Source organism: Schistocerca serialis, chromosome 4 (assembly GCF_023864345.2).
Source record: "Schistocerca serialis cubense isolate TAMUIC-IGC-003099 chromosome 4, iqSchSeri2.2, whole genome shotgun sequence".
Taxonomy (NCBI): domain Eukaryota; kingdom Metazoa; phylum Arthropoda; class Insecta; order Orthoptera; family Acrididae; genus Schistocerca; species Schistocerca serialis.
Window position 1 is genome coordinate 54,503,915 of NC_064641.1, and position 25,010 is coordinate 54,528,924.

The 25,010-nt window shown below is 43.9% G+C and overlaps 1 protein-coding gene across 1 annotated transcript in view; it reads right to left on the minus strand.

The window, feature by feature from the left end:
• The window catches only part of LOC126474227 (uncharacterized), a 919,981-nt gene that overhangs the window by 110,701 nt on the left and 784,270 nt on the right, over positions 1 to 25,010 (minus strand). The window contains exon 8 of the mRNA XM_050101692.1: positions 11,347 to 11,385. Within this exon, the coding sequence (XP_049957649.1) occupies positions 11,376 to 11,385 (10 nt within the window). The 3' untranslated portion in view covers positions 11,347 to 11,375. The remainder of the gene's footprint in view (positions 1 to 11,346; positions 11,386 to 25,010) is intronic.

The window sequence follows — 25,010 nt, forward strand, 5'->3', positions numbered from 1 at the left end:
TGTCAGAGGGGAAAGTGAAAGTTTATGATGTATATATTGTAAACATTTAATAATGTTTAAAAATAATGAAACTTCGTAAAATAAGTACGCTCGTAAAAGAGAAAATGTACTTCGAATACTGGTTCATGCTTAGGGAAGTTGTATTATGTAAATGAAAAGGTATAGGGAACCTTCTCCTCTGCGAAAGGTGCTTGGAGAGCGTGAGAAGGTGGATTTGGCGGTCAATCTGGGCGGTAAGAGAGAAAGCACATTACGCAGTCAGTGGCCAGCAGTTGTACAGCAGTTGTATAGTCAACACTTTACGTGCCAAGTGAGGCATTCGGAAGCCGATTTATGCTGAAATTGCCTCGGATGTGGTTTCGGCTGTAATATGGCGCTCTTTTATTATGGAATGGATCTAAAATGATTAATACGTCTCCAAGAAGAAATTTGAAAAGAGCCTTAAACTGCAAGAGGTGAGACCAGATAGCTGACACGTGCTTGCCACCACTATTGCGCCACTGCTCCGCTAACTGCAGGAAATCGGATACGCATTTTAGTATGGACCAGTACATTTGTGTCTATTTTTTCAATAATAATTTCAGTAGTAAAAATATGTGTCTGAACTTTGAAACTGCCCTGCTCATGAAATCTATGCAGGGTCCTATCCTAAACGTGCTAAAGGCCGAGTATCCTGTTTCTGAACAATCAGTGATTGTTTCTACTTTGAACGTGCGAAAGTTTCAGTGATAAAGTGTATAAACGATGCTAGTTAAACCACCTGCTTCACAGGCAATGAAAGAGGCACATAATCTGAACTTTCACGAAACTTAATTTTGTTGTGACTATTACCAGGAACTAATTTCTGAAGTTTATTTGAAAATATTAATTGAGTAAATTGCTATATGGTGTTGAAATATAAACAAATTCAAGTGGGGTGAGAAATCCACATTAGTGTAATGCAATTGTCTCTGAAATAGTAACAGAATTGGATTATAGAGTAAATGACAGTTTATGGGCCCTACTATATTCATCTCTATAATGACGAAGTTAAACTAAATATTGCTTTTGCTAAAGGAATCTGAAGTATTTCCATGAAAGAGATAGTATAAAAAAGTTTTATACAGTGTTATTTTATTGCATATGTGATGTTTGTGTGCTAGTTAAACCAGAACTCTTGTCGTGCTTCACTTAGTTTTGTGATGTCTTTGTAACTTTTTGACGCTGAATTGAATAATGGTTCAGATGATGATTATTATTAACAGGAGTCAAGTACCATTTATATTTCTGTGAATGCTAATTTATGCGAATGATAACTACTACTAATTACCGTTCAGTTCGTCCGGTAGTCGTATGTGTTCATTGCACTTTACAAAGAGAGAAATAATGAGAGTCCTTTTTGCAAAATTATAATTAAATTCTTTGAAATTAATGTTCTCAAATTACTATGCCTAATTAGGCTGGCGACAGTTTATTATTTCATTCACGAAAACTTTCACAACTTTCATTATTTCCTAAATTAAAGTCTTTCAGCTCTCTATTAATTGACCGCTACGGTCGCAGGTTCGAATCCTGCCTCGGGCATGGATGTGTGTGATGTCCTTAGGTTAGTTAGGTTTAAGTAGTTCTAAGTTCTAGGGGACTGATGACCTCAGAAGTTAAGTCCCATAGTGCTCAGAGCCATTTGAACCACTTTCTATTAATTGCCATAGTAACGAAATTTATTTTCGATACCCTCTGTCCATTGGGTTAACACACGGTCAAACATTTCAGAATTCATCTCAGGGGGTAACACTTATTGTATATTAAGGTCACAGTTGGCGCGCAACATACGCACAGGTGTTATAAGATCTTCAGGATATTTCTTTTAGTTGTAACACTGAAAAACGGGTACTCCAGAAATTAATTTTGTAAATTTCTGTATATGTGCTACTGTTCTGTATTTTCTTTTTCTAATGGCCCTGTATTAGATTTGTTACAAGCTGTGTTACTGAACTGTAAATGTGAACTGGGGGTCCGCCTCTTTATTTCGATGTGTCACTTGAGATAAGATGTTAACAAAGATGTAATCTATATGTTGCTGCTTTCCCCGCAACCTAGCGCCACCACTTCCAGCTACGGCCACAGATTGTTTCAGGGATCGTATTATCCATGTCCTGTCCTGCAAATCTGGAATCCTCTTCCACTGGGGGAGAGAGAGAGAGAGAGCTAGAGAGAGAGAGGGTGGGGGGGGGGGGGGCGGGTTGGGTTGGGTTGTCTGGGGTAGGAGACCAGACAGCAAGGTCATCGGTCTCATCGGATTGTGGAAGGACGGAGAAGGAATTCGGCTGTGCTCTTTCAAAGGAACCATCCCGGCATTTGCCTGGAGCGATTTAGGGAAATCACGGAAAACCTAAATCAGGATGGCCGGACGCGGGATTCAACCGTCGTCCTCCCGAATGCGAATCCAGTGTCTAACCACTGCGCCACCTCGCTCTGTGGGGGGGGGGGGGGGGGGGAATATACGTCGTACCACTTTGTTTTTTAATACTTGAAGTCGGCCTTGTTCTAAAGAGTAAGTGTGCATCGTGTCTGTTGGTTATCACTGTAGAAGAAGGGGAACAAGGCTTTCGCCATCTGTAGCCTTTTGCGTTTTTTCCGTAATATGCGTGTTGACAAAAAGTCGTCGATCCGGATTTAATTTCTACGTGTTACACTGTTTGCGACCAGGGTATTTCACAGTTGTGATTTCGATGATGACGTCCTATGGTAAGGGTTTTCATAGAGACATTCAGTGTGGTTGTATTCCCTTGTCATCACTGAAAAACGATGCCATTTCGACGAACTCACTCGCTGCAAACCAGCTTTGCCAGATGTCCCGAATTAAGCGGGACTGTTAGGATTTTCCTGTCAAAACCCAAATCTCGATTAAAACTTGTCACGATACTTAAAAATCCCGATTACAAGCGAAACGGCTATTTCGTAAAATATAGTCTGTTAACAGTGCGAATTTTAAATCAAGAGGCAGTGTCGTCAATATACTACAAACAAAAAAATCTCAGCTTACAGTCTCAAACGAGCTAAGTTGGCTAAATTACTCTCAACACCTGCTACATCGAGCTTGCTCAGTAGCGAGTCAGAAGTCAATCAAAACAGTTGTTGTTAGTGCACACTTCATAGTTCGTAAAGAATTTCTGCGAATTCATTTGCCGGCAGACACCAAACCTAGGGCAGTTCCAGTGATGGAAAAGCAAAAAAGTTGAAACTGGTAACCAAGTTCAATAACGAATCGTGTTGAGGTTTACTTATTGTGTAACAACTGTATTGATGTTTGCATTGACACTGCGCTGAATGACCCTCATACTTCAGCGTGTCACGCACGTGAACACGAAATTTAAAAATAGGCTTTAAAAATTCCAAACTTGTTAAGTTTAGAAGTGGAAGTTTCGCAAAAAAAAGGAAAAACGCTTCTACTTACGGAAACTAGAAAGCTAGGTATTATTAAGGGCCGTTATGTTTAAGTTAGTTGTCGAGAGTGGAGCCGACCACTGTCAATTTATTTTTAAGCAGAGGATACGTACCGTGTTTTCTGTGTAACACTATTGGCCATTAAAACTGCTACACGACGAAGATGACGTGCTACAGACGCGAAATTTAGCCGACAGGAAGAAGATGCTGTGATATGCAAATGACTAGCTTTTCAGAGCATTCACACAAGGTTGGCGCCGGTGGTGACACCTACAACGTGCTGACATGAGGAAAGTTTCCAACCGATTTCTCATACACAAACAGCAGTTCACCGGCGTTACCTGGTGAAATGTTGTTGTGATGCCTCGTGTAAGGAGAAAAAATGCGCACCATCACGTTTCCGACTTTGATAAAGGTCGGATTGTAGCCTATCGCGATTGCGGTTTATCGTATCGCGACATTGATGCTCGCGTTGGTCGTGATCCAATGACTGTTAGCAGAATATGGAATCGGTGGGATCAGGAGGGTAATATGGAACGCCGTGCTGGATCCCAACGGCCTCGTATCACTAGCAGTCGAGATGACAGGCATCTTATCCGCATGGCTGTAACGAATCCGTGAGACAACAGATGGGGACGTTCTCAAGGCAACAACCATCTGCACGAACAGTTCGACGACGTTTAGAGCAGCATGGAGTATCAGGTCGGAGACCACGGCTGCAGTTACCCTTGACTGCATCACAGACAGGAGTGCCTGCGATGGTGTACTCAACGACGAACCTGGGTGCACGAATGGCAAAACGTCATTTCCTGGGATGATTACAGGTTCTGTTCAAAGCATCATGAAGGTCGCATCCGTGTTTGGCGACATCGCGGTGAACGCATATTGGAAGCGTGTATTCGTCATCGCCATACTAGCGTATCACCTGGCGTGATGGTATGCCGTGCCATTGGTTAGACGTCTCGGTCACCTCTAGTTCGCACTGAATGCATTTTGAACAGTGGACGTTACATTTCAGATGTGTTACGACCCCTGGCTCTACCCTTCATTCGATCCCTGCGAAACCCTACATTTCAGTAGGATAATGCACGACCGCATGTTGCAGGTCCTGTACGGGCCTTTCTGGATACGGAAGATGTTCGACGGCTGGCCTGGCGAGCACATTCTCCAGATCTCTCACCAATTGAAAACGTCTGGTCAATGGTGGCCTAAGCAACTGGCTCATCACAATACGCCAGTCACTACTCTAGAACTGTGGTATCGCGTTGAAGTTACATGGGCAGCTGTACCTGTACATGCCATCCAAGCTCTGTTTGGCTCAATGCCCAGGCGTATTAAGGCCGTTATTACGGCCAGAGGTGGTTGTTCTGGGTACTGATTTCTCAGGATCTATGCACCAAATTGCGTGAAAATGTAATCACATGTCAGTTGTAGTATAATATATCTGTCCAATGAATATCCGTTATCATCTGTATTCTTCTTGGTGTAGCAATTTTAATGGCCAGTAGTGTACCTTTCTAGAAGGAGCGTCATGACTACCTGCTTGCTTATCGCCGAACAGAAAAAGTAACGAAACAGAAGCAGCGATGTCAACCTGCCGCTGTGGACTGTGTGTGTGTGTGTGTGTGTGTGTGTGTGTGTGTGTGTGCGGAGATTCCGGTTTCGCTGCGGCACTTGATGGTCCCCAGGGCCGGCGGTGGGACGTCCCGCGCCGCCCGCTGACAGAAGAGCCGGCCTAAATTACGTACCCATGCCGGCGAGCTCCCTCGGCAGGGCCGGCTTCAAAGGCTGTCCCGGCAATAAAGGGACTCGCTCGCCTCCCAAGGACAGCCGCGATTGCCTGGCCGGCGCAGCCAATGTCGGCGGCCGCTGACCCCGGGCGCCCGGCGAACACTCTCGACTAGAGGCGGTCCGCAGCCAGCGTACCATTCCCTCCCCGTCCCGGGCTCTCGGAAACGACCGAGGTGATTCCTCGCCGTCTGGGTCACTCTCCCACACTCATATACTCCGTGTGGAGCAGAACGTCTACACCCTCAAGCATACTCTCGTTCCGACATATGCTTTACGTCCGAACATTTGAAATTGCACGCTCACACAATATATCTCATTTTTGCCACGTTTCTTAGCTTCATCGCCGACTATGCGCAGGCTGTGTCAGGGTGAATCTCCTTACAGAGTGTGATTCTGTGATGACGTTACAAATTTTCAGGGATGATGGAGAAGTATAAATGTTTCCAGAATGGGATTTTCACTCTGCAGCGGAGTGTGCGCTGATATGAAAATTCCTGGCAGATTAAAAATGTGTGCCCGACCGAGACTCGAACTCGGGACCTTTGCCTTTCGCGGGCAAGTGCTCTACCATCTGAGCTACCGAAGCACGACTCACGCCCGGTCCTCACACCTTTACTTCTGCCAGTACCTCGTCTCCTACCTTCCAAACTTTACAGAAGCTATCCTGCGAACCTTGCAGAACTAGCATTCCTGAAAGAAAGGATACTGCGGAGACATGGCTTAGCCACAGCCTGGGGGATGTTTCCAGAATGAGATTTTCACTCTGCAGCCGAGTGTGCACTGATATGCTGGCAGAAGTAAAGTTGTGAGGACCGGGCGCGAGTCGTGCTTGGGTAGCTCAGATGGTAGAGCACTTGCCCGCAAAAGGCAAAGGTCCCGAGTTCGAGTCTCGGTCGGGCACACAGTTTTAATCTGCCAGGAAGTTTCAAGTATAAATGTATCAATCTGAGGTAAGGGATCCTGTTTGGAAAGGACCGACTAGAAAGTTCTAAGCGAAAATTGTTCTGATACTTCTGACAGTGGAATATATGCGCCGGTACTGTTGGGGTAATACCTCAACTAATTCAATGTAGATGGCGTGCTGTAATATTGAAATGAGCATTCGTGGTGTATGACATCTGTGCTGTAGTAGACTGCAGTCTCTGTTTAAAATTTGAAATACTAACGTCGATCACCAGTAACCAAATAGAGTTGTAACCAGTGACGGAACTTGCAGACATGGTTTTCGTGCATGGGTAAGCAAACGGAAGCAGCAGACAAGATGAAAGATTGTGCAGGATCAAACATCCTTGTGGATAACTTCGGAAGATCACTGAGGCTTTTTGCGGATGATGCTGTAGTATATCGAGAGGTTATAACAATGGAAAATTGTACTAAAATGCAGGAGGATCTGCAACGAATTGACGCATGGTGCAGGGAATGGCAATTGAACCTCAATGTAGACAAGTTTAATGTGCTGCGAATAGATAGAAAGGAAGATCCATTATCGTTTAGCTACAATATAGCAGGACAGCAACTGGAAGCAGTTAATTCCATGAATTATCTGGGAGTAGGCATTAGGAGTAATTTAAAATGCACCGAGCATATACGATTAATCGTCGGTAAAGCAGATGCCAGACTAAGATTCATTGAAAGAATCCTAAGGAAATGCAATCCAAAAACAAAGAAAGTAGGTTACAGTACACTTGTTCGCCCATTGCTTGAATACTGCTCACCGGTGTGGAATCCGTAGCAGATAGGGTTGATAGAAGAGAGAGAGAAGATCCAACGGAGAGCAGCGCGCTTCGTTACAGGATCATTTAGTAATCGCGAAAGCGTTACGAAGATGATAGATAAACTCTATTGGAAGACTCTGCAGGAGAGACGCTCAGTAGCTCGGTACGGGCTTTTGTTGAAGTTTCGAGAACATAACTTCACCAAGAAGTCAAGCAGTATATTGCTCCATCCTACGTATACCTCGCGAAGAGACCATGAGGATAAAATCAGAGAGATTAGAGCCCACACAGAGGCATACCGACGATCTTTCTTTCCACGAACAATACGATACTGGAATAGAAGGGAGAACCGATAGAGGTGCTCAAACTACCCTCCGCCACACTCTGTCAGGTGGCTTGCGGAGTATGGATGTAGATGTAGATCCCCAGGGAAGACGTCAGGCTCACATTACTTTTCCCACACTGTTCCAACGATTAAGTAAAACAGGGCAACAGATACCACAGTCCAACGTCCGAGGAGGACGGCGAACTATACCGACTCGTGAATTAGAAGATGCAGGACTTCCTCGAGTAGATGAGACGCTCGCAATCAGCACTCGATCAGGTGCAAGTGAAATATTTCGGAGAGTACTGTTGGAGAGTGTTATGGGAAATGCAGTTACACCCCTACCATTCACCACTAAGTGCATGCTTTGGCTCTTGCTGACTTCGGATCTCCTCGTGTCGTGTTAGCCAATGGTTGTTGCAGCGCCTTGCAGTCGATCCTCACTTTTCTGCGTATGTGCTTTCCACGGATGAAGCCTGTTTCACCAGAGAGGAATGTTAAATAGTCACAGCAGTCATGTTTGGCTCAATGAGAATCCCGACGCTACAGCTGTGAACAGCCATGTTTGTCAGTGTCACACTACCCATTTGTTATTCGGAGACGGATGTGGCTCCATCACGATGGGGGCCCACCTCACTTTCGACTGTTGACTTTGTGAGTGCTTGAATGAGGCATTCCCTGAAACGTGAGTAGACAGAGGCGGTCCTGTTTCGTGGCCAGCAGATTCACCTGATCTCACCCCACCTGATTTGTTCTTGTAGAGAGTCTTGTGTACCAGAAGCCTGTCGAGACAGAAGAGGCGCTCCTGGCAGGAATTTTCGGTGCCTGCGACACTGTTCAAATGACACCGGGGATATTAGAACGGGTACGACAGAACTTTGTGCGATAATGTCAGTCCTGCATTGACGCAGATGGATGCCATTTGAAGAACTATTGCAAATTTAGCAGCTTGTGAATCTTGCGCAGATTTTCGGTCTGTCCGACATCAATTTACGTGCGCCATTGCTTGTCCATCAGCAGGGGGAAGGTACTTGGAAGTATTCAGAGGGAATTCTGTACGTCATGATAAGAGTTAGGAAGTTGGGGCCCTTAGTTTGAGCGCTGCGCTGGGCTAAGCCGGAACTTGAATAGAGTTTGACTTATCCTTTCGACTCGGTCGTTTCCGGATTGTGTAAAATCATGACGGAATCATCCCGTACATCGTGCGCATGGACAGGCCGCAGAATGCAAATACCGTAGTGTTGTTATTCAGTTCAGTATAATTTGAATGTGGCGTGAATACATAAAATCATGTATTATTTTAGAAAAGCTCACTCCAATATGATCTGGTGGACAGAAACTGAATGACTGTAACAGATATATGTACCCACTTATGCACTGGTCAAAAAACAATCTGAAATAATACGGTCAAACAGAAAATAATATCCTTGCTGATTTCTACTGTATGGGCTTTAGGCTGCGGTTCATGTGTCAGTGGCTATCGTTTGTTCTTCGTATATCCTAGGAAGACGTCTTCAGCATAAAAGAAGAAACATTACGCACTGAAAGATGCCCCAAGCTACTGCTCGTAAAACACCTCTTTTGCCATTTTTAACGTTCTTTCCTATTACAAAAATTAAATGGCTCAAATGGCTCTGAGCACTATGCGACTTAACTTCTGAGGTCATCAGTCGCCTAGAACTTAGAACTAATTAAACCTAACTAACCTAAGGACATCACACACATCCATGCCCGAGGCAGGATTCGAACCTGCGACCGTAGCGGTCGCTCGGTTCCAGACTGTAGCGCCTAGAACCGCACGGCCACTCCGCAAAAATTAAAACTGAAAGGTAAATCCAGAAAACCGATATCAGATAATGTAAAAGGCTCTGACAAGTTTTTGGATGCATATTATGTACGTACATCGTATATGAACAACGAAGAATACAACGATGGACCAATACGTTACTTTTACGAAGTTAGGGCGTTCCTAACAAATCTAATTCGCCTTCCTAACTACCAATGTCGCGTGTTTGTCAACTTTCGTATGGCTACATGCCTGAGGTTCCCGGAGATTACCACTTAGTATATGTAGTCGGATATTATCGACTTGTTCCTCTTCGATACTAGGACTGACTAGCGTTTATCCACTTTTAATGACACAAAAGTGTCCAGTCACCGTAACATAGATGCCAGTCAAAAGCCTGAATAACCACCTTTTGTAGAGCGAACCGCTGCGATACGTGCAGGAAGAGGGTCAACGAGGGAGTGGGAAGTACCGGCAGAAAAGTCGAGCCACGCCAACTCAAGTGCGCAGCCATCTGCGCTAGGTTTCTCGGTTGAGGATGGCACGAACAGTCCGATCCAAGTAGTCTCAAAGACTCGATTGGGTTTAAATACGGGGAGTTTGGCGGTCAGGGCAATATGGTAAACTCATCCTGGTGCTCTTCGAAACACGCACGTACATTGCTAGCTGTGGGCCATGTTGCATTATCCTGCTGGTGCATGCTATCGTGGCGAGTAAGACCGAACTGGATGTAGCGGTGGACATGGTTCCCAAGGATCGATGCATAGTTGTGTCGATCCATTGAGCCTTCCAGAATGATGAGATCAACCAGAGAATGCCATAAAACCATTCTCCAGAGCACAATATTTTTCCTCCGGCCTGGGGCCTTCTGACGGTCTAACAGCCATCTGTTCGATGGAACGTAAAACGTAATTCATTTGAAAAGGCCATCTGTCGCCATTCAGTGGAGTCCAGTTGCGATATTGGCGTGCAAATTCCAGCCTTCGTCGCCGATGAACAAGCAATAAGCATGGTTGCATGAACCAGGAGCCTTCTGAGGAGGTCCATATGTGGCAACGGTCGTCGAGGGGATATTGTTGGTAGCCCGTTGGTTCATATGGGTGGTCACTTCTTTAACAGTTGCACGTCTACTCGTCCGTACACATCTCCGCAGCTGTTGTTCCCTCCGTCATCTACGGCCCACGGTGCATCACAGTTGCGTCGGCGCTGGTTTGGGATAGCGCCATTTTGCCACGCATGGTATACTTTAACACGGCAGTTTACAGACTACGCCGTCTCGGAAATGTTTCCACCCTTGGTCCTAAAGCCAATGGTCATGTAATTTTGGAAGTCAGATGAATCGCTCCGTTTCCACATTGCGAAAAACGACTTCACTGTTTCTACCCCCCTCCCCCCTCCCTTGACTCGCATCGCATATCCTCTACTGCCACCTGGCGTCTGTGGGTGATTGTTGCACTCTGACGTCAAACACATGCAGTGGTCACATTAACGTGACTAGACCAAGTATACATTATGTCTGGGGTATTCTGTTTTTAAGTTGAATGGCCGAGGGATGTTACTTTCCTGTGGACAACAGTGTCGTTAAGAGAACAATTTGAGAATGCCGGGTCCTGTTTTCTATCCTTGAGGTACATTCGATGTCACTTCACTTGAACATTTGCCGTCCGTACTCGGTTCAAAGTGATGACGAAATGAGAAGCTGGGAGCGTCTGTTAATCCTCTTAATACCAAGGGGGTTCTTTATACAACCTTTTGAAAATATTGCAATCTAGGCAGTTTTTTATATTTTAAAATTCTGAAAAAAATATTTATTGTTGTTAATGTGTTTGTCTACCAGATCCGAGAACTTTTTTTTAAATTTTTCAGTTAAACTTAAATTTTCGTGTTAGGTGTTAGTAGCAGATGTTCAAATGGCTCTGAGCACTATGGGACTTAACATCTATGGTCGTCAGTCCCCTAGAACTTAGAACTACTTAAACCTAACTAACCTAAGGACAGCACACAACACCCAGCAATCACGAGGCAGAGAAAATCCCTGACCCCGCCGGGAATCGAACCCGGGAACCCGGGCGTGGGAAGCGAGAACGCTACCGCACGACCACGAGATGCGGGCATAGTAGCAGATGTCTTTTTTCCCTAATCAATATGATGTTCGGTATCTTCAGGTTCAGGAGCTTACACATTAGCTCCTCTTTAAAAAGTATGCTGTTAATATGTCGCGGGACGACTAACATAGAGACATAAAACATATTTCTAATGTACGCACAAACGGGAAAGACTACGGGAAGAGGACTGGTACTCACCGTCGGCAGGCGATCTCGGGGTTCTCATCTCAGTAGGACCTGCAAGTAAAAGAGAGACAGCGTCAGTCGGCAGCACACACTCTCCCTTATCCCTTACTTGCTATTTCCAGGGTTAGCAGTCACTTCCACAGCAGATGTTGCTCCCCCCGTCTGCTCTGCTACAGACAACTGCTAATTTCCGATTTGCTCCTCCTCGTGATGACTCAGATTTATCCTCTAGAGGCCATTCGTTGTCTTTATTGTGTGCGTCATCGGCAAAGATGGGAAAATGAGGAGCGCAGTTTCTTTAAGTCGAAGAGAAGCATTGAGAGAGAAACTGCCCAATCATTCGGGGAACGCCTCTGATTTGCCAGGCCTCCCACAAAGGCGGCCGGATGAATCCTTCCCGACGAGCAGCGACCTGCGCGTCGTCAGGTAATTTGTCATTTAGCCTGACAGGCTGGATCCAGCGATGTCTCTGTCCCATTGGGAATACACAGCTAAGGCTGGCGCACACACAGTCGGAACTCAGTCAATGGTAAGATATCAATATTTCAAAGCTTCTATTCTTCTTAAAATAATTTACAAGCTGGATATAAATTTTAGCGTGAAGTCCAAACAAAGGCAAATGCTTTTGCTATCTGCCGCGTACATGGAATAGCAACCGTAATACATGGCTTCATTACGCTAGCGTCTTTCGCAACTAAACTGTCTTAAATTTGTATGTTTTAATTTTCAGGGTTGCAGTTTAGCTCACAGTTATTATAAATCCAGTTGCTTTCTAAACCTATCTAATTTTTACCCACTGGAAATATTTCCGACAGGAGAGACAAAAGGGATCAAGAAATATATGTAATTTTAGATTCAAAGTTTAAGTATACATACATATCTACATCTACACTCCGCAAATTACTTTACGGTATGTATACAGGGTGAAAAGTATTTAAACCGACAAACTCTGTGAGGTTGTAGGGGACATGAAAACAAATATTTTTCCCTAATGTCATTTTTTCCTATGAGGAGTATTTAAACCGGTAGAGGAAGATTTCTATGGCAGATTAATTAAACCAACAAACAGTTTTCCATTTTTTTTATGACTAAAAGACAACACATTAACACAACCCAATTTCAATTACAGTAGATTTTCAAAAATGCCTCCATTGACACGTAAACAAAGGTTACACCGTCGGATCATGTTCTGTCTGACACGGCCAAAAACCCCAGGAGTATCCTGAATTGTGCCTGCTGCTGCTACTATCCGGGCAACCAGATCCTCTTCTGATGCAACAGTAGTTGCGTAAACAAGGTTGCGCATCTCTCTCCACACAAAAAAGTCCAGAGGGGACATATCTGGGGATCGCGCAGGCCATGCTACAAGACCACCTCTGCCAATCCACGTTTCTGGGAACCGTCGGTCCACGAATCGACGCACACGACGACTGAAATGTGCCGGCGCCCCGTCATGTTGGAACCAAATGCGTTGTCTTGTAGGGAGCGGGACGGCTTCCAGCAATTCTGGCAATGCTCTGGCGAGAAAATTGTAATAGTGCCTGCCATTTAATGGCCTAGGTAGCAGATACGGCCCAATTAAACAGTCCCTAACAACACCGACCCACACATTAACGAAGAACCGCACTTGATGGGATACGGCGATTAGGATATTGTTGTTGATAAACCCGCTGTGCAGCTCGTCCGTTGTGGTGCGCTACGTAGTACGCACCAACCATATCAGTGTACTCACTCCAGGTGTATAGCTCAATTAGTAAACAGAGACAATGCACTACTACACTGGTGGACAGTAGTTGCCTTCAACTGAAGAGCGTAATACGCTCTCTAACAACTGAAGATCGTATTACGGCCTCTAACAACTGAAGAGTCTAATACGGCCTCCACCGGTTTAAATAATCCTCATAGGAAAAAATGACATTAGGGAAATTTGTTTTGATGTCCCCTACAGCCTCCCAGAGTTTGTCGGTTTAAATACTTTTCACCCTGTATAAGCATACTTTGAGTACCAGTTTATGAAGGTTTTCACTGAGTACCTTGGGTATTTGCATCTACGCAAAATTTTCACAAGCCTGAAAAATTGTAAGTAAAGCTCTGACCACTTCCTTTTAGCTGTTCTCTTCAGTCTGAAGACTGCTTTGATGCATCGCACCACGGTAGTCTATCCTGTGTAAGCCTTTTCATCTCTGTATAACTAATGCTGCTGTAATTAGGTCTTGATCTCCCTCTACAATATTGATTCCCTACGCGTCCCTCCAGTTTCAAATAGACAATCCCTCAGGATGTGCCCTATCAACCAATTCGTTCTTTTAGCCAAGTTGTGCAATGCATTTCATTTTTCCCTACTTAGATTCAGTATCTCCCTACTAACTATTCAATTTGTAAGTCTGATCTTCTGCATTCTCCTGTAGCACCAAATTTCAAAGGCTTCAAGGAGAATGGAACTCTACATGAACAAACTTATTTCCCGGCGTTCCTAATATCTACATCTTACAGGATTTTTAAGCTAAAATATAATCATTCATTCGAAAGGAAGCTTCTTCTAAACCAAAGCAGCAAATATTTAGAATGTATCAACGTCATGTCGTTGAAGACGATATACTATATAGGTTTGGTAGAAAGTTATCTGTCCAACACCGTATCTTCGGATACATTTCGTTAGTTGGTCAAGGAAGGGACTTGAATCGAAAACTGATTTTATCAGCATCTCCATGTACATCTAGGTTTTGCACATGGTAAAATTTACGTGTTCCTGACTGAACGCTTTAATTTCCAGCGTAAAATCAATTCGGAACCAAGTACGGGAACAAAACATGTTACTTCTCGCCCCATCCTACTCTAAAACCAAAAAAATTCTGGCTTTGTTGCTTAACTGTCGAATTCTGATAGTGCCATTTCACAAAAGGGCGTAGAACAGAATCAGACCGCATCAAACAGATCTCGACGCACACTTCAATTAAAAATCATATTCTCTGTTAGGTGCTTATTCGTAATATCAGGGAGTCCGTGCAAATGTACAGAAAAATTCACACCCTGTCCGCGAATCTAGCTTACGTTGCGAATTATAGAAATATGGAAACTGCACCATGTTTAGAGAGCAAAAGTGTCACCGAAATAATAAAATATCTCGATCCTAGGAATGTATCCAATTAAATAGAACGCTTTCTAGAAAACAGAGCGCAACCCTTCGTCCGCAATGCAGAACCACAGTCAGAAGCCGAGGAGCTCCCGGTGCGCCACAATATAGCCCGATAGGGCAGGCGCTGTTCACTGTGTATGACGTCAGCGTCTCTAGCTCAATGAGGCTCTTCGCAGAAAACGGACGTGTTTACAGGAAGGTGAGATACATAGGATATAGCTATAAACCACAGACAAAGTTGCTGATACACAGCGCCTTGTGGTAAGATTATCAGTAGAAACGCAGTGTAATGATAGTACACTTCACTCAAACAGGACACTCATATGCGCAGGAGGGGAAATTCAAGGGAGGGGAAGAGGTACTGCAGGGTAGCGGAAGAGCAAAGGGGCCGGAGGCGGCACGAGCGTGTACACTGAAGCGCCAAAGACGTATTCAAATATAGAGTTATCTAAACAGGCAGAATACGGTGCTGCGATCGGCAACACCTATGTAAGGCAACAAGTGTCTGGCGCAGTTAGATTGGTTAGTGCTGCTACAACGGCAGATTATCAAGATGTAAGTGACTTTGAACTTGATGTTCGTTGGCGGACGAGCGATGGGACATACCATCTCCGAGGTACCGATGAAGTAAGGATTTTCTCGTACGACCACGAAACTAATCTATGCTAAGAACAACACACACACCCAGAGAGAGAGGACTCGAACCTCCGGCGGGAGAGGCCGTGCAATCCGTGACATGACGCCTCTAACCGCGTGGCCACTCCGCAGATTTCAATGCTGGACCATCAAAAAGTGTCAGTGTGCGAACCATTCAGCGAAACATCATCGATATGGGCTTTCGGAAACGAACGCCCACTCGTTTACCCTTGATGACTGCACTCGCCCAGGCCCGTCAACACTGAAGGCTCAAGCACTATGGGACTCAACATCTGAGGTCATCAGTCCCCGTCAACATCGACATTGGACAGTTGATGACTGGAAACATGTTGCCTGCTCGGACGACTCTCTTCTCACACTGTGTCGAGGGGATGGACATGTACGGCTATGGAGACAACCTCACGAATCCATGGACCGTGCATGCCAGCAGGGGACTGTTCAAGTTGGTGGAGGCTCTGTAATGATGTGGGTTGAATGCAGTTGGAGTCCGCGCGACCGCTACGGTCGCAGGTTCGAATCCTGCCTCGGGCATGGATGTGCGTGATGTCCTTAGGTTAGTTAGGTTTAAGTAGTTCTAAGTTCTAGGGGACTGGTGACCTCAGAAGTTAAGTCCCATAGTGCTCAGAGCCATTTGAACCATTTTTTGCAGTTGGAGTGATATGCGACTCCTGATACGTGTAGATAAGACTCTGATAGGTGACATGTGCGTAAACACCCTGTCTAATCAACTGCCTCCATTCATGTCCATTTTGCATTCCAACAACTTGGGCAAATTCAGCAAGACAATGCGTCACCCCACATGCCCAGAAATGCTACAGATTGGCTCCAGGAACACTGTTCTGAGTTTCAACACTTCCGCTGGCCCCCAAACTCCCCAGACATGAACATTATTGAGCATATGTTGGATGCCTTGCAATGTGCTGTTCAGAAGAGATCTCCACCTCCTCGTACTCTTACGGATTTATAGAGAGCCGTGCAGGATTCATGGTACCAATTCGCTTCAGCACTACTTCAGACTTAGCCGTCTCCATGCCACTTCTGCGTGCTCGCAGGGGTCCTACACGATATTAGGCAGGTGTGCCAGTTCCTTTGGCTCCTCAGTGTATAGGAAACTGTAAGTGGGTTTGTTTCACAGGCATAGCCAGTTTGGTCGTAACCAAAAGCTTCAATGCTAAGAAAATGTTTCCAGGTCTTTATACTAATTGTAGGGAAGTACTCTGTACAAATAATACAGTTCATTGTTTGATATAATACTATAGATCTTTCATTGTGGCTACTTCCACACACAAAACACATTTAGCAAATGCTCCACACACAAAACACATTTAGCAAATGCTCCACACACAAAACACATTTAGCAAACGCTCCATCCTACGTTTCTTCATTTTCATTATCATGTTTGTTTCATTTTCACTGGCAGTTTCAGTTTATTCATTGTCATCCTCGCTTGCGGAATCAGTATTGCTTCCATCAATATGATTATTACTATCTGAGTCTCTATAACTTCCCACATACGAGGGTTGGAACTTAAATAGTGGCAACTATTTATTCACAATCGATGCAAAAGAGTTACGTGTTTATACATGTTAATGTCCTTCAAAATAATCACCAGCGTTGTGTAGAACCCGTTGCCAGCGATGTGGAAGGCGCAGTATACCGTATTAGAGCCTGTTCTGTTGATGGTGCGAATGGAGCGGTCTTAAGTTGCGGTGATTCTCGTGTACGACTGTGATGGTGTTATCCTAATGCATTACGTTCCTCCACGGCAGACCGTCAATGCACAGTGCTACTGTTCGTTTTTGGAGCATCACCTGCGACCAGCTTTGCGACAAGAAGCGGCGACACTTTCTGCGCAACCCACCCATCATTTTGCAAGACAATGCGCAGGCGCATACAGTGCAAGCTGTGGCTGCTCTTTTCGACGTGCCCTTAGCGCTAGGATTTCACCCGGAACAAGTCCCGCCCATTCACCCCCCTCCACGCCTATCCATAGTGTAAGGCCCTCCCCTAAACGGCCGCCAGTTCCGCAAACTGGAAGCTACAACAAAGTTTTATCATCGCAGTCCAACACGTGTTATACTGTGATGAAATTCAGTAACGATAAGAAATTTAAGCTTTTCTGGATAGTAATGTAATATGAATGTGCATTATTAAAGAAATAAAAATATTTATAGAGAATTGAAAGCATCGCCAGCAATAGAAAACAAAAAATAACGTGATGTTATTTAAGGGCAATAAGCAGAAATTTTCATTAACTAATTCACTTACTATAATACGTTTATTTGAGGGAAACAGCAGAGCAAACATACAATGCGAAAACAATGGTCTTGAATCTGTCATGTCGCCAGTAAAGCCACGGATGCACTCGAATAACTCTGTTGTCTAAAATCACCGTTATATAGAAATAAGTGAGGGTTGTTTTGTTTATGTAGGCCCTCATAGTAGCTCACGAAAATTAAAGAATATAAGAATGTCATAAAGTAGAAATGCCTAATGAAAGCAGTAAGATATTTGCATGTATCACATATTTCGTTAGTATTTGCATGGGTAATGGGTGAATTTTAACTTGTAAATTCTTCCAATTACCATACCTGCGCATTATAAACGAAGTTACAAAGAATTGTAGCTGTTTCTGTGTGATTAGTGACCTATATGCTGTTGCAAACGTCTCAGAAAAATAATGTGTCGTCATCCTTTGTCCTGTCTGTTTTTAACCAAAAGATTTATTAATTTCGTAAATGTCATTCAAACCATTTCAAAAAAATAATAATGTGATGTTTATGTTTGTCACAGAGCAGTTATGGAGGAAATATATGCTGCGGTGTTTCATGGCTGTAAAACGTCCTAGTTCTTCTTTCACCCCTAAAATTTTTCAGCAAAACTATTCAGTGAATAGCACGCGAAATCAGCTTGGATCGATCTAGCAACAACAAAGTAATTTTGATGCCCTCTGGAAGTATAGTGAACATTGGTGCTTGTTTCGCGTATACTGTCTGAGTTATGAAACTTAAGTGTCAAGTATAGTGTGGTTCCTCTTTCTCCAAACAAATTATTCTTTGAGGGTAGGTTTATCCTGTTTTAGCTTTGGGCGCATTTTCTCACATAGAAGTATGTTTCTTCTTGTAATGTGTCTTTTAACTACCTGGGAAAATTTAAGACCTAGCAAGATATTAATGTAACATTCACTCCAAGTGCAGCCGAACGCTGTAAGCCACGTGGGTCAACTGAAACGATGCCCAGGCGCCGAACAAAGACCGGGAAAACCGGGGGTGAGTGGGCGGCACTTGTTCCGGGTGAAATCCTGGCGCTAACGATTCCTCTCTTTTTGGTCGATGGGACTGGGAAGTACTGTACCATCCACCATACTCCCCGGACTGAAGTCCTTATGACTGATTTGATTCCGAAGATGGCGGAACCACTTCGTGGCATTCGCTTCAGAACTATTCCAGAGATCTGACAGGCAAAATAGACTGCTCCATTCGCTCCATCAACAGAACAGGCTCTGCTACCGGTATACTACGCCTTCCACAACGCTGGCAGCTGGTTTTACAAAACGCTGGTGACTACTTTGAAGAACAGTATCAGGTACAAACATGTAACTCTTTTGTATAGGTTGTGAATAAATAGTTGCCACTATTTAAGTTCCAACCATCGTATATGATCACCTCCAGCGGTTGGTCCAGTAAACCTTGACCTGAAATACACTGCTCTTCAATTTGATTTACGTGCTCAAAGCATTTCTTCCTGTTTTCTTCTGTTATGGAAGCAATTTGTTCATCTATAAGATTTAATACTGTGTCTGTTCTGAACGTCACGTTACGTTTAGCATCGCCATTCTTGAATCTTGCCCATGTCACTTCTATCTGATTCAATTATGGGTGGTATGTAGCAAGACGTAACACTATATGGCCCATGTTCTATTGAAATACTTATTTTATAAGAGATACGGCGTGTTTTTTTCATTTTGATCAATGAATACAACTTGGGTCAAAGCATGTCCTCTCGTTTTGTCCTGATACTTCTATGCTCCTGGAGAACTTTTCAGTTATTTATCATTTGCTTCTACCTAAATCATAGTATCTAAACTATAGAGGGCGAGGAATTTTATGAAGTGTGTTTACACCTCCTTCAAATTTTATTGCACTCTGTAATTTTTTATGAATTTCCTCTAAATCTGGTTCTTTTTTACCTGTAATGTAGAAATTACTCAGCCGCACTGAACGTCTTGCTCATTAAAATTGTCTAAAGTGGTCTTCCAAGATCTTCTAGGCCTTCCCGTATGCGATCGAGTATCCGCCTGCCTCGGCTCTTTCCAGTTCTCTCTTTGTTCGCAGAACAGAAGTAAAACGATGTACCAGTTGCTACGGCCATTCGTTTCAATGTGGATTTTAGCTAAAATGGAGGACCTAGCACAGCTTCTTTCTTCACAAACTGGTATACATTTGCAAGCACTTCGCGTGTCTCCACTCTGCCCTATAACTCGCTTTGTAGTGGTGGAATCTTCAACTTCGAATGTTTTCCTCCCGGAGTATTTACTAGTGGAGTGCTCCGCCTGGCTCGATGGCAACACGTCCGACGGTGGCAATCGACTGAGCGGGGTCTACTGAGCGTTGTGTTTACGATTCACGTCTGTTTGCATGAACTGTAAACGTAAGGAAAGATTCGACATCGCTTGGCTACTCTCACGGCTATTAGCCGTTGTAAACAAACACAACCGTCAAGTAGCTTTGAATGTCCGTCCGAAACAGTTTAATGTTGAACAGCCATATAAACCTAACAGCGAAGAGTTCGCATAGAAGATTTACTTCAAGAATCTTAAAGAAATGTAACTGATGCACGAAAAGACGTTTAGAAAATCATCCTTCAACCAAAGCCTGAACCCTGTCGGGTGATATAATGGGCATTCTTCCCCTAGTTGTATTACTGGTGGAGACAGAAAAGACTGAAAGTAAAGCGACGTGCATCCTTCCGTGTTTGTTGAGTACATCCGAAAAAGAAATGTGTTATGGATCGAAGTGAGCCTTGAAACATTCTGAGAGCCTACGATCAACATTGAGACAGCAAACAATTAATCTCCTTCAACATACATCTTGTGAAATGGTCACAAACCAGAGAAATTCCAGCTTATGCGGAGGGTTGTCGACCGTCTTTCTCCCTCCGAACCACCCCGAGTGGGATAGGAAGGACGAAACATGATCGTTGTACGCTGTGGTCCTCCCACCATTTAGTATCTTCGCCGGAATCGGACATCGAGGTCGAGAGAGACGTAGTAGCATCGCCCATCCAGGGTTGTTTAGTATCGCGTTAGGAATGGGAAACGCCGGCCGCGGTGGTCTCGCGGTTCTAGGCGCGCAGTCCGGAACCGTGCGACTGCTACGGTCGCAGGTTCGAATCCTGCCTCGGGCATGGATGTGTGTGATGTCCTTAGGTTAGTTAGGTTTAAGTAGTTCTAAGTTCTAGGGGACTGATGACCATAGATGTTAAGTCCCATAGTGCTCAGAGCCATTTTTTAGGAATGGGAAAGTTTCGGTGTTTGTTTGCTCTTACTTATAACAGGTGCTTTCAAATTTTTATTAATAAACCAAGGAAAAAATATCAATTAGCCACAGCAGCAGTGCTAAAATTGTTCGTTTTTTAATGAACTTTTCAAATAAAAGGAGTAATTTTTATTCTTAGAATGTACATTGGTTTGGAATATTGTGTTATTATAGAAAATAGGGGGAAGCAATCAGCACTGTTTTGATAACAACGGCCGCGAGGGATTAGCGGAGCGGTTTGAGGCGCTGCAGTCATGGACTGTGCGTCTGGTCCCGGCGGAGGTTCGAGTCCTCCCTCGGGCATGGGTGTGTGTGTTTGTCCTTAGGATAATTTAGATTAAGTAGTGTGTAAGCTTAGGGACTGATGACCTTAACAGTTAAGTTCCACAAGATTTCACACACATTTGAACATTTTAATAACAACGTCGAAAGAAATGAGCAACAAACACATGATATAAGAACTGGTTCAGCGGTATTGGGACAATTATGTCCCTGTTGCCGTGTGTCGTGGCTTAAGGTACACGCGTTATGCGAGACTTGCCCGCGACCGGTCTACACGGTAGTTTCTCACTGTCGTCGGCGGACATCCTAGTCTGGAAATATTTTTATGAAGTGACGCAGCAATGAAGTACAACGCTTCATTTGCGTTGAAGCATTAAAGATTCGTTGCCACTTCTATGAAGTAATAAAAGAGGAAGGAAATTATTGTAACAATAGTAAATTAAAACCTTAACAACAATTCATTCACAGTATACAATAAAAATACGCAGTAGCTGGTTTACTGCCTGTGCACCTTTATCTGCTTGCAGCTCTCGAAAACGGACAAATTAACACGAAAAATAGACTTCTTTAACCACAAGTTTTCACCTTTAAGTTCTGACTATTCGTAATGCCCGAGTAGTGACATGATCCCCGAATACAAAATGTTCTTTGAGCAGAGTTTCGAAAAAATTGGAACCAGTACAAGAATATTGGTGATTTTTTTGAAGTATTCAACCACCTATCACTTTTCGAGAACGGCAGCGAACAGTGGAACGGCAACGTTTCCTTTTATTTGTCTACTTCATTTAATATTTTGATTGTATGTCTCTTGAAACTGTGCCACAATTTTTTTATTTTTTTATTTTTCATTTCTACGTTTATTACAGGAAATAATAGGAATAAAGATCCGAAAGTGGGTTATATCAGAAACCAATTTTTTGAGTCCTTTTAAGAGTTAGGTTAGACTGGCTTGGAAAAAACCGATGTAACCAAAAACCGGTTGTTTGACTGATAACCGCTACACCTCACTTCGAGTCCGCGCCGCGGGTGGCATTGACTGTGTCAGTTGGCAAGACCCTCTGGCGAAAAGTGCATGGAGTAAAAAAAGATGGAAGTTGTCATTATGTCACAAATTTGAAGCCGACGTCCGCCACATTAAGTAGCCCAGAACATTACGTTCACCTCCAATCACCGCGGTGGTACTTACCTGTGTGTCACTCTGACGCGGACGTGTCCAGCTTCGACCGTAGAGGTCTCTATCGACATTTGCAGACGTATTCCAAATAGCATCTGGTGCTTTGATTGTATGGAGACGTAGCTGTTTCATCAAAAACGCTAGCTTGCGTCGTTTACGGATATATTAAGCGATCCGGTCGTAATCTAAAGTTTAAAGGAATCGCATATTATTCGTAAATGGAGCCGTTGAAGCGATATTTTCTTTTATATACATGAATTGCGGTTGTGCTGTTTACTTTTACTCATTCCTTTGTTTTTCATTGTCTTCCTAAACGAAAACACTCCAACGTCCAAGCTGCACTCTATCAACGGACTCGTTCCCGCATAACACACGGCTACGTAACCGCGCTTATTGTTGGTGCAGCATCTCATAAATTTCTCCCACCGATAATTGAAAGAATAGTACAAACGTATATACTCTGAAAACCTCAAAACAAATTAAAAAGTAAACTGAAGCAGGTGATCAGTAGACGTGCATTCCAATTGTGGTAAATTTGGTTATTCCTGAAAAACTAACAATTGCTGACGTGAAATATTCCAGGAAAATAAGCGACTAGGGTACTAATGGAAAGGTACGCCTGGGGCCTATATATTATACAGGTTAGATCAATAAAAGAATGACTTACGTAAATAGTAAAGCACGATATCCATTTTACGGGGTATAAGCGTAGATCAATAAAAGAATGACTTACGTAAATAGTAAAGCACGATATCCATTTTACGGGGTATAAGCGTTTGATACAGTTTCCTTAATCACATTTATAGTATTGCACAAGCTGGAACATGCATAAAAAATCATACAGTTTTTTTATCCTGTTAACTACTGTTATTGGTCACACACTGAATGACTCATGATAGGGAAAATTTGAAAGTGAGAAAACATGTAAACTACACAATCTAACACAATGAGAACTCTGTACTGCATGGAGGTACACCTTTATGCTGTAGTGTTTCTTTGGAATTTCAACTCGTTCACTTAGTTGACACGCACAAGATACCAAAGCATGCCTTGCGTCTTCCGTCATTGCACACGCTTATGGGATAGCACAGAACACGTAGGTAAGTTTTTTGCGAACGCCGAGATTAAAAATGTTGTCCATTCTAGTTGAAAGCTGAAAATGAAACGAACAAGCAGCAGTACCAGTAAGCAACAAGCATTGGTTGCGGAGTTCCGGCATCATTTGGTATCAATACAAATACAGTAAAAGTGAGGCAAACAAGGATAGCGAAAGCGTGCTTTGCCCATCACTTCTTTCTCTTCTTGGTCATAGCACAGAACACGCAGGTAAGTTTTTTGCGAACGCCGAGATTAAAAATGTTGTCCATTCTAGTTGAAAGCTGAAAATGAAACGAACAAGCAGCAGTACCAGTAAGCAACAAGCATTGGTTGCGGAGTTCCGGCATCATTTGGTATCAATACAAATACAGTAAAAGTGAGGCAAACAAGGATAGCGAAAGCGTGCTTTGCCCATCACTTCTTTCTCTTCTTGGTCATTCGAAACGGATCAACAAAAAACAAGTTACATTGCCGAGGCTAAATGTGTCGTATAACGGGAGCAAATTCGCATTTAAGAACACAAAAAAAGTTCGAAATTGTCGTCCTAACACCACGTTATTCGTGTTAGCACTGTAATTCTTGGTATTTAAAAACAGCTGTTGCGTGCGCACGACAGAAATAATGACCAAGAAGCAATCATAAACAGTAGTCGGCTATTGTTTTGGGCTATTTAAAATGGCGGCATGCCCCGCCCACTCTGGCTTCAAAAGAACGTACAGCGTAAGTCATTGTGCCATCTCCCTTTACCTCCATGAAAAAGTGTGCGCGGTTTCGTTCTCTACTTGTGTTGATGTTTCCGAAGCTTTTCCCTCGTCGACGTCACTTTTGCATACAGTTATTTGCGTGTTTCTGCTTTTTATGTTGAGACTGTTAGTACGCGGCTGAAGATTCTTGGCTTCCACGCTTTGACTTACTCTCTATTTGTTCTTTCGGGTTTGTGTACTGTTTTCGTCTTCGACCACTCGTCCCTTAAGGCCGTTTCTTCGAAACCGACGTGTGGCACTCCCACAACTGGGTAGTACGTTACTAAACGCCATTACATATATATTGTCTTTCGGTAAGGACTGGATAGTCTTATTGAGATTTTATCCGTATGGTTACTCAAAAATGGCTCTGAGCACTATGGGACTTAACATCTATGGTCATCAGTCCCCTAGAACTTAGAACTACTTAAACCTAACTAACCTAAGGACAGCACACAACACCCAGCCATCACGAGGCAGAGAAAATCCCTGACCCCGCCGGGAATCGAACCCGGGAACCCGGGCGTGGGAAGCGAGAACGCTACCGCACGACCACGAGATGCGGGCGTATGGTTACTACTACAGCCTGGAAGCTGCACTGAAAAACAATGACACAGGGGTAGCCGGACAGAACATTCCGGTTCTAATGCAGCGAAAAGAATCGTATTAAAAAGGGGTACTTCGCTGTTTGTGTTCTGCACTATTGCCAGCCTTTTCTTTTGACAGAGAAAAATCACGTCTTATGACGGCTGCCTGTGTAGTTCATCGTCGACTTAGCTGAGAAACAAAATGTGGGCGTGTACCTGTGATCTGCCAAATGCCGGCTCCGTTTACGTCGCCTGTTTGCGTTGTTGCAGCGTCGGTCGTCCTATATATGTACGGCCTTGATTCGGCCTCTGCTCGGGACCTGCAAACACTGGGCAGCGATAAACCAGTGTGGGGTGGACTTGCCTCGGCGCTGAGGTTATTTGTCCGCGGGATCTCGCACGGTACACACGAGGGAGCGACACGGTGCGCCTCTGTTCACACCTGCAGGTTATGTCTCTACT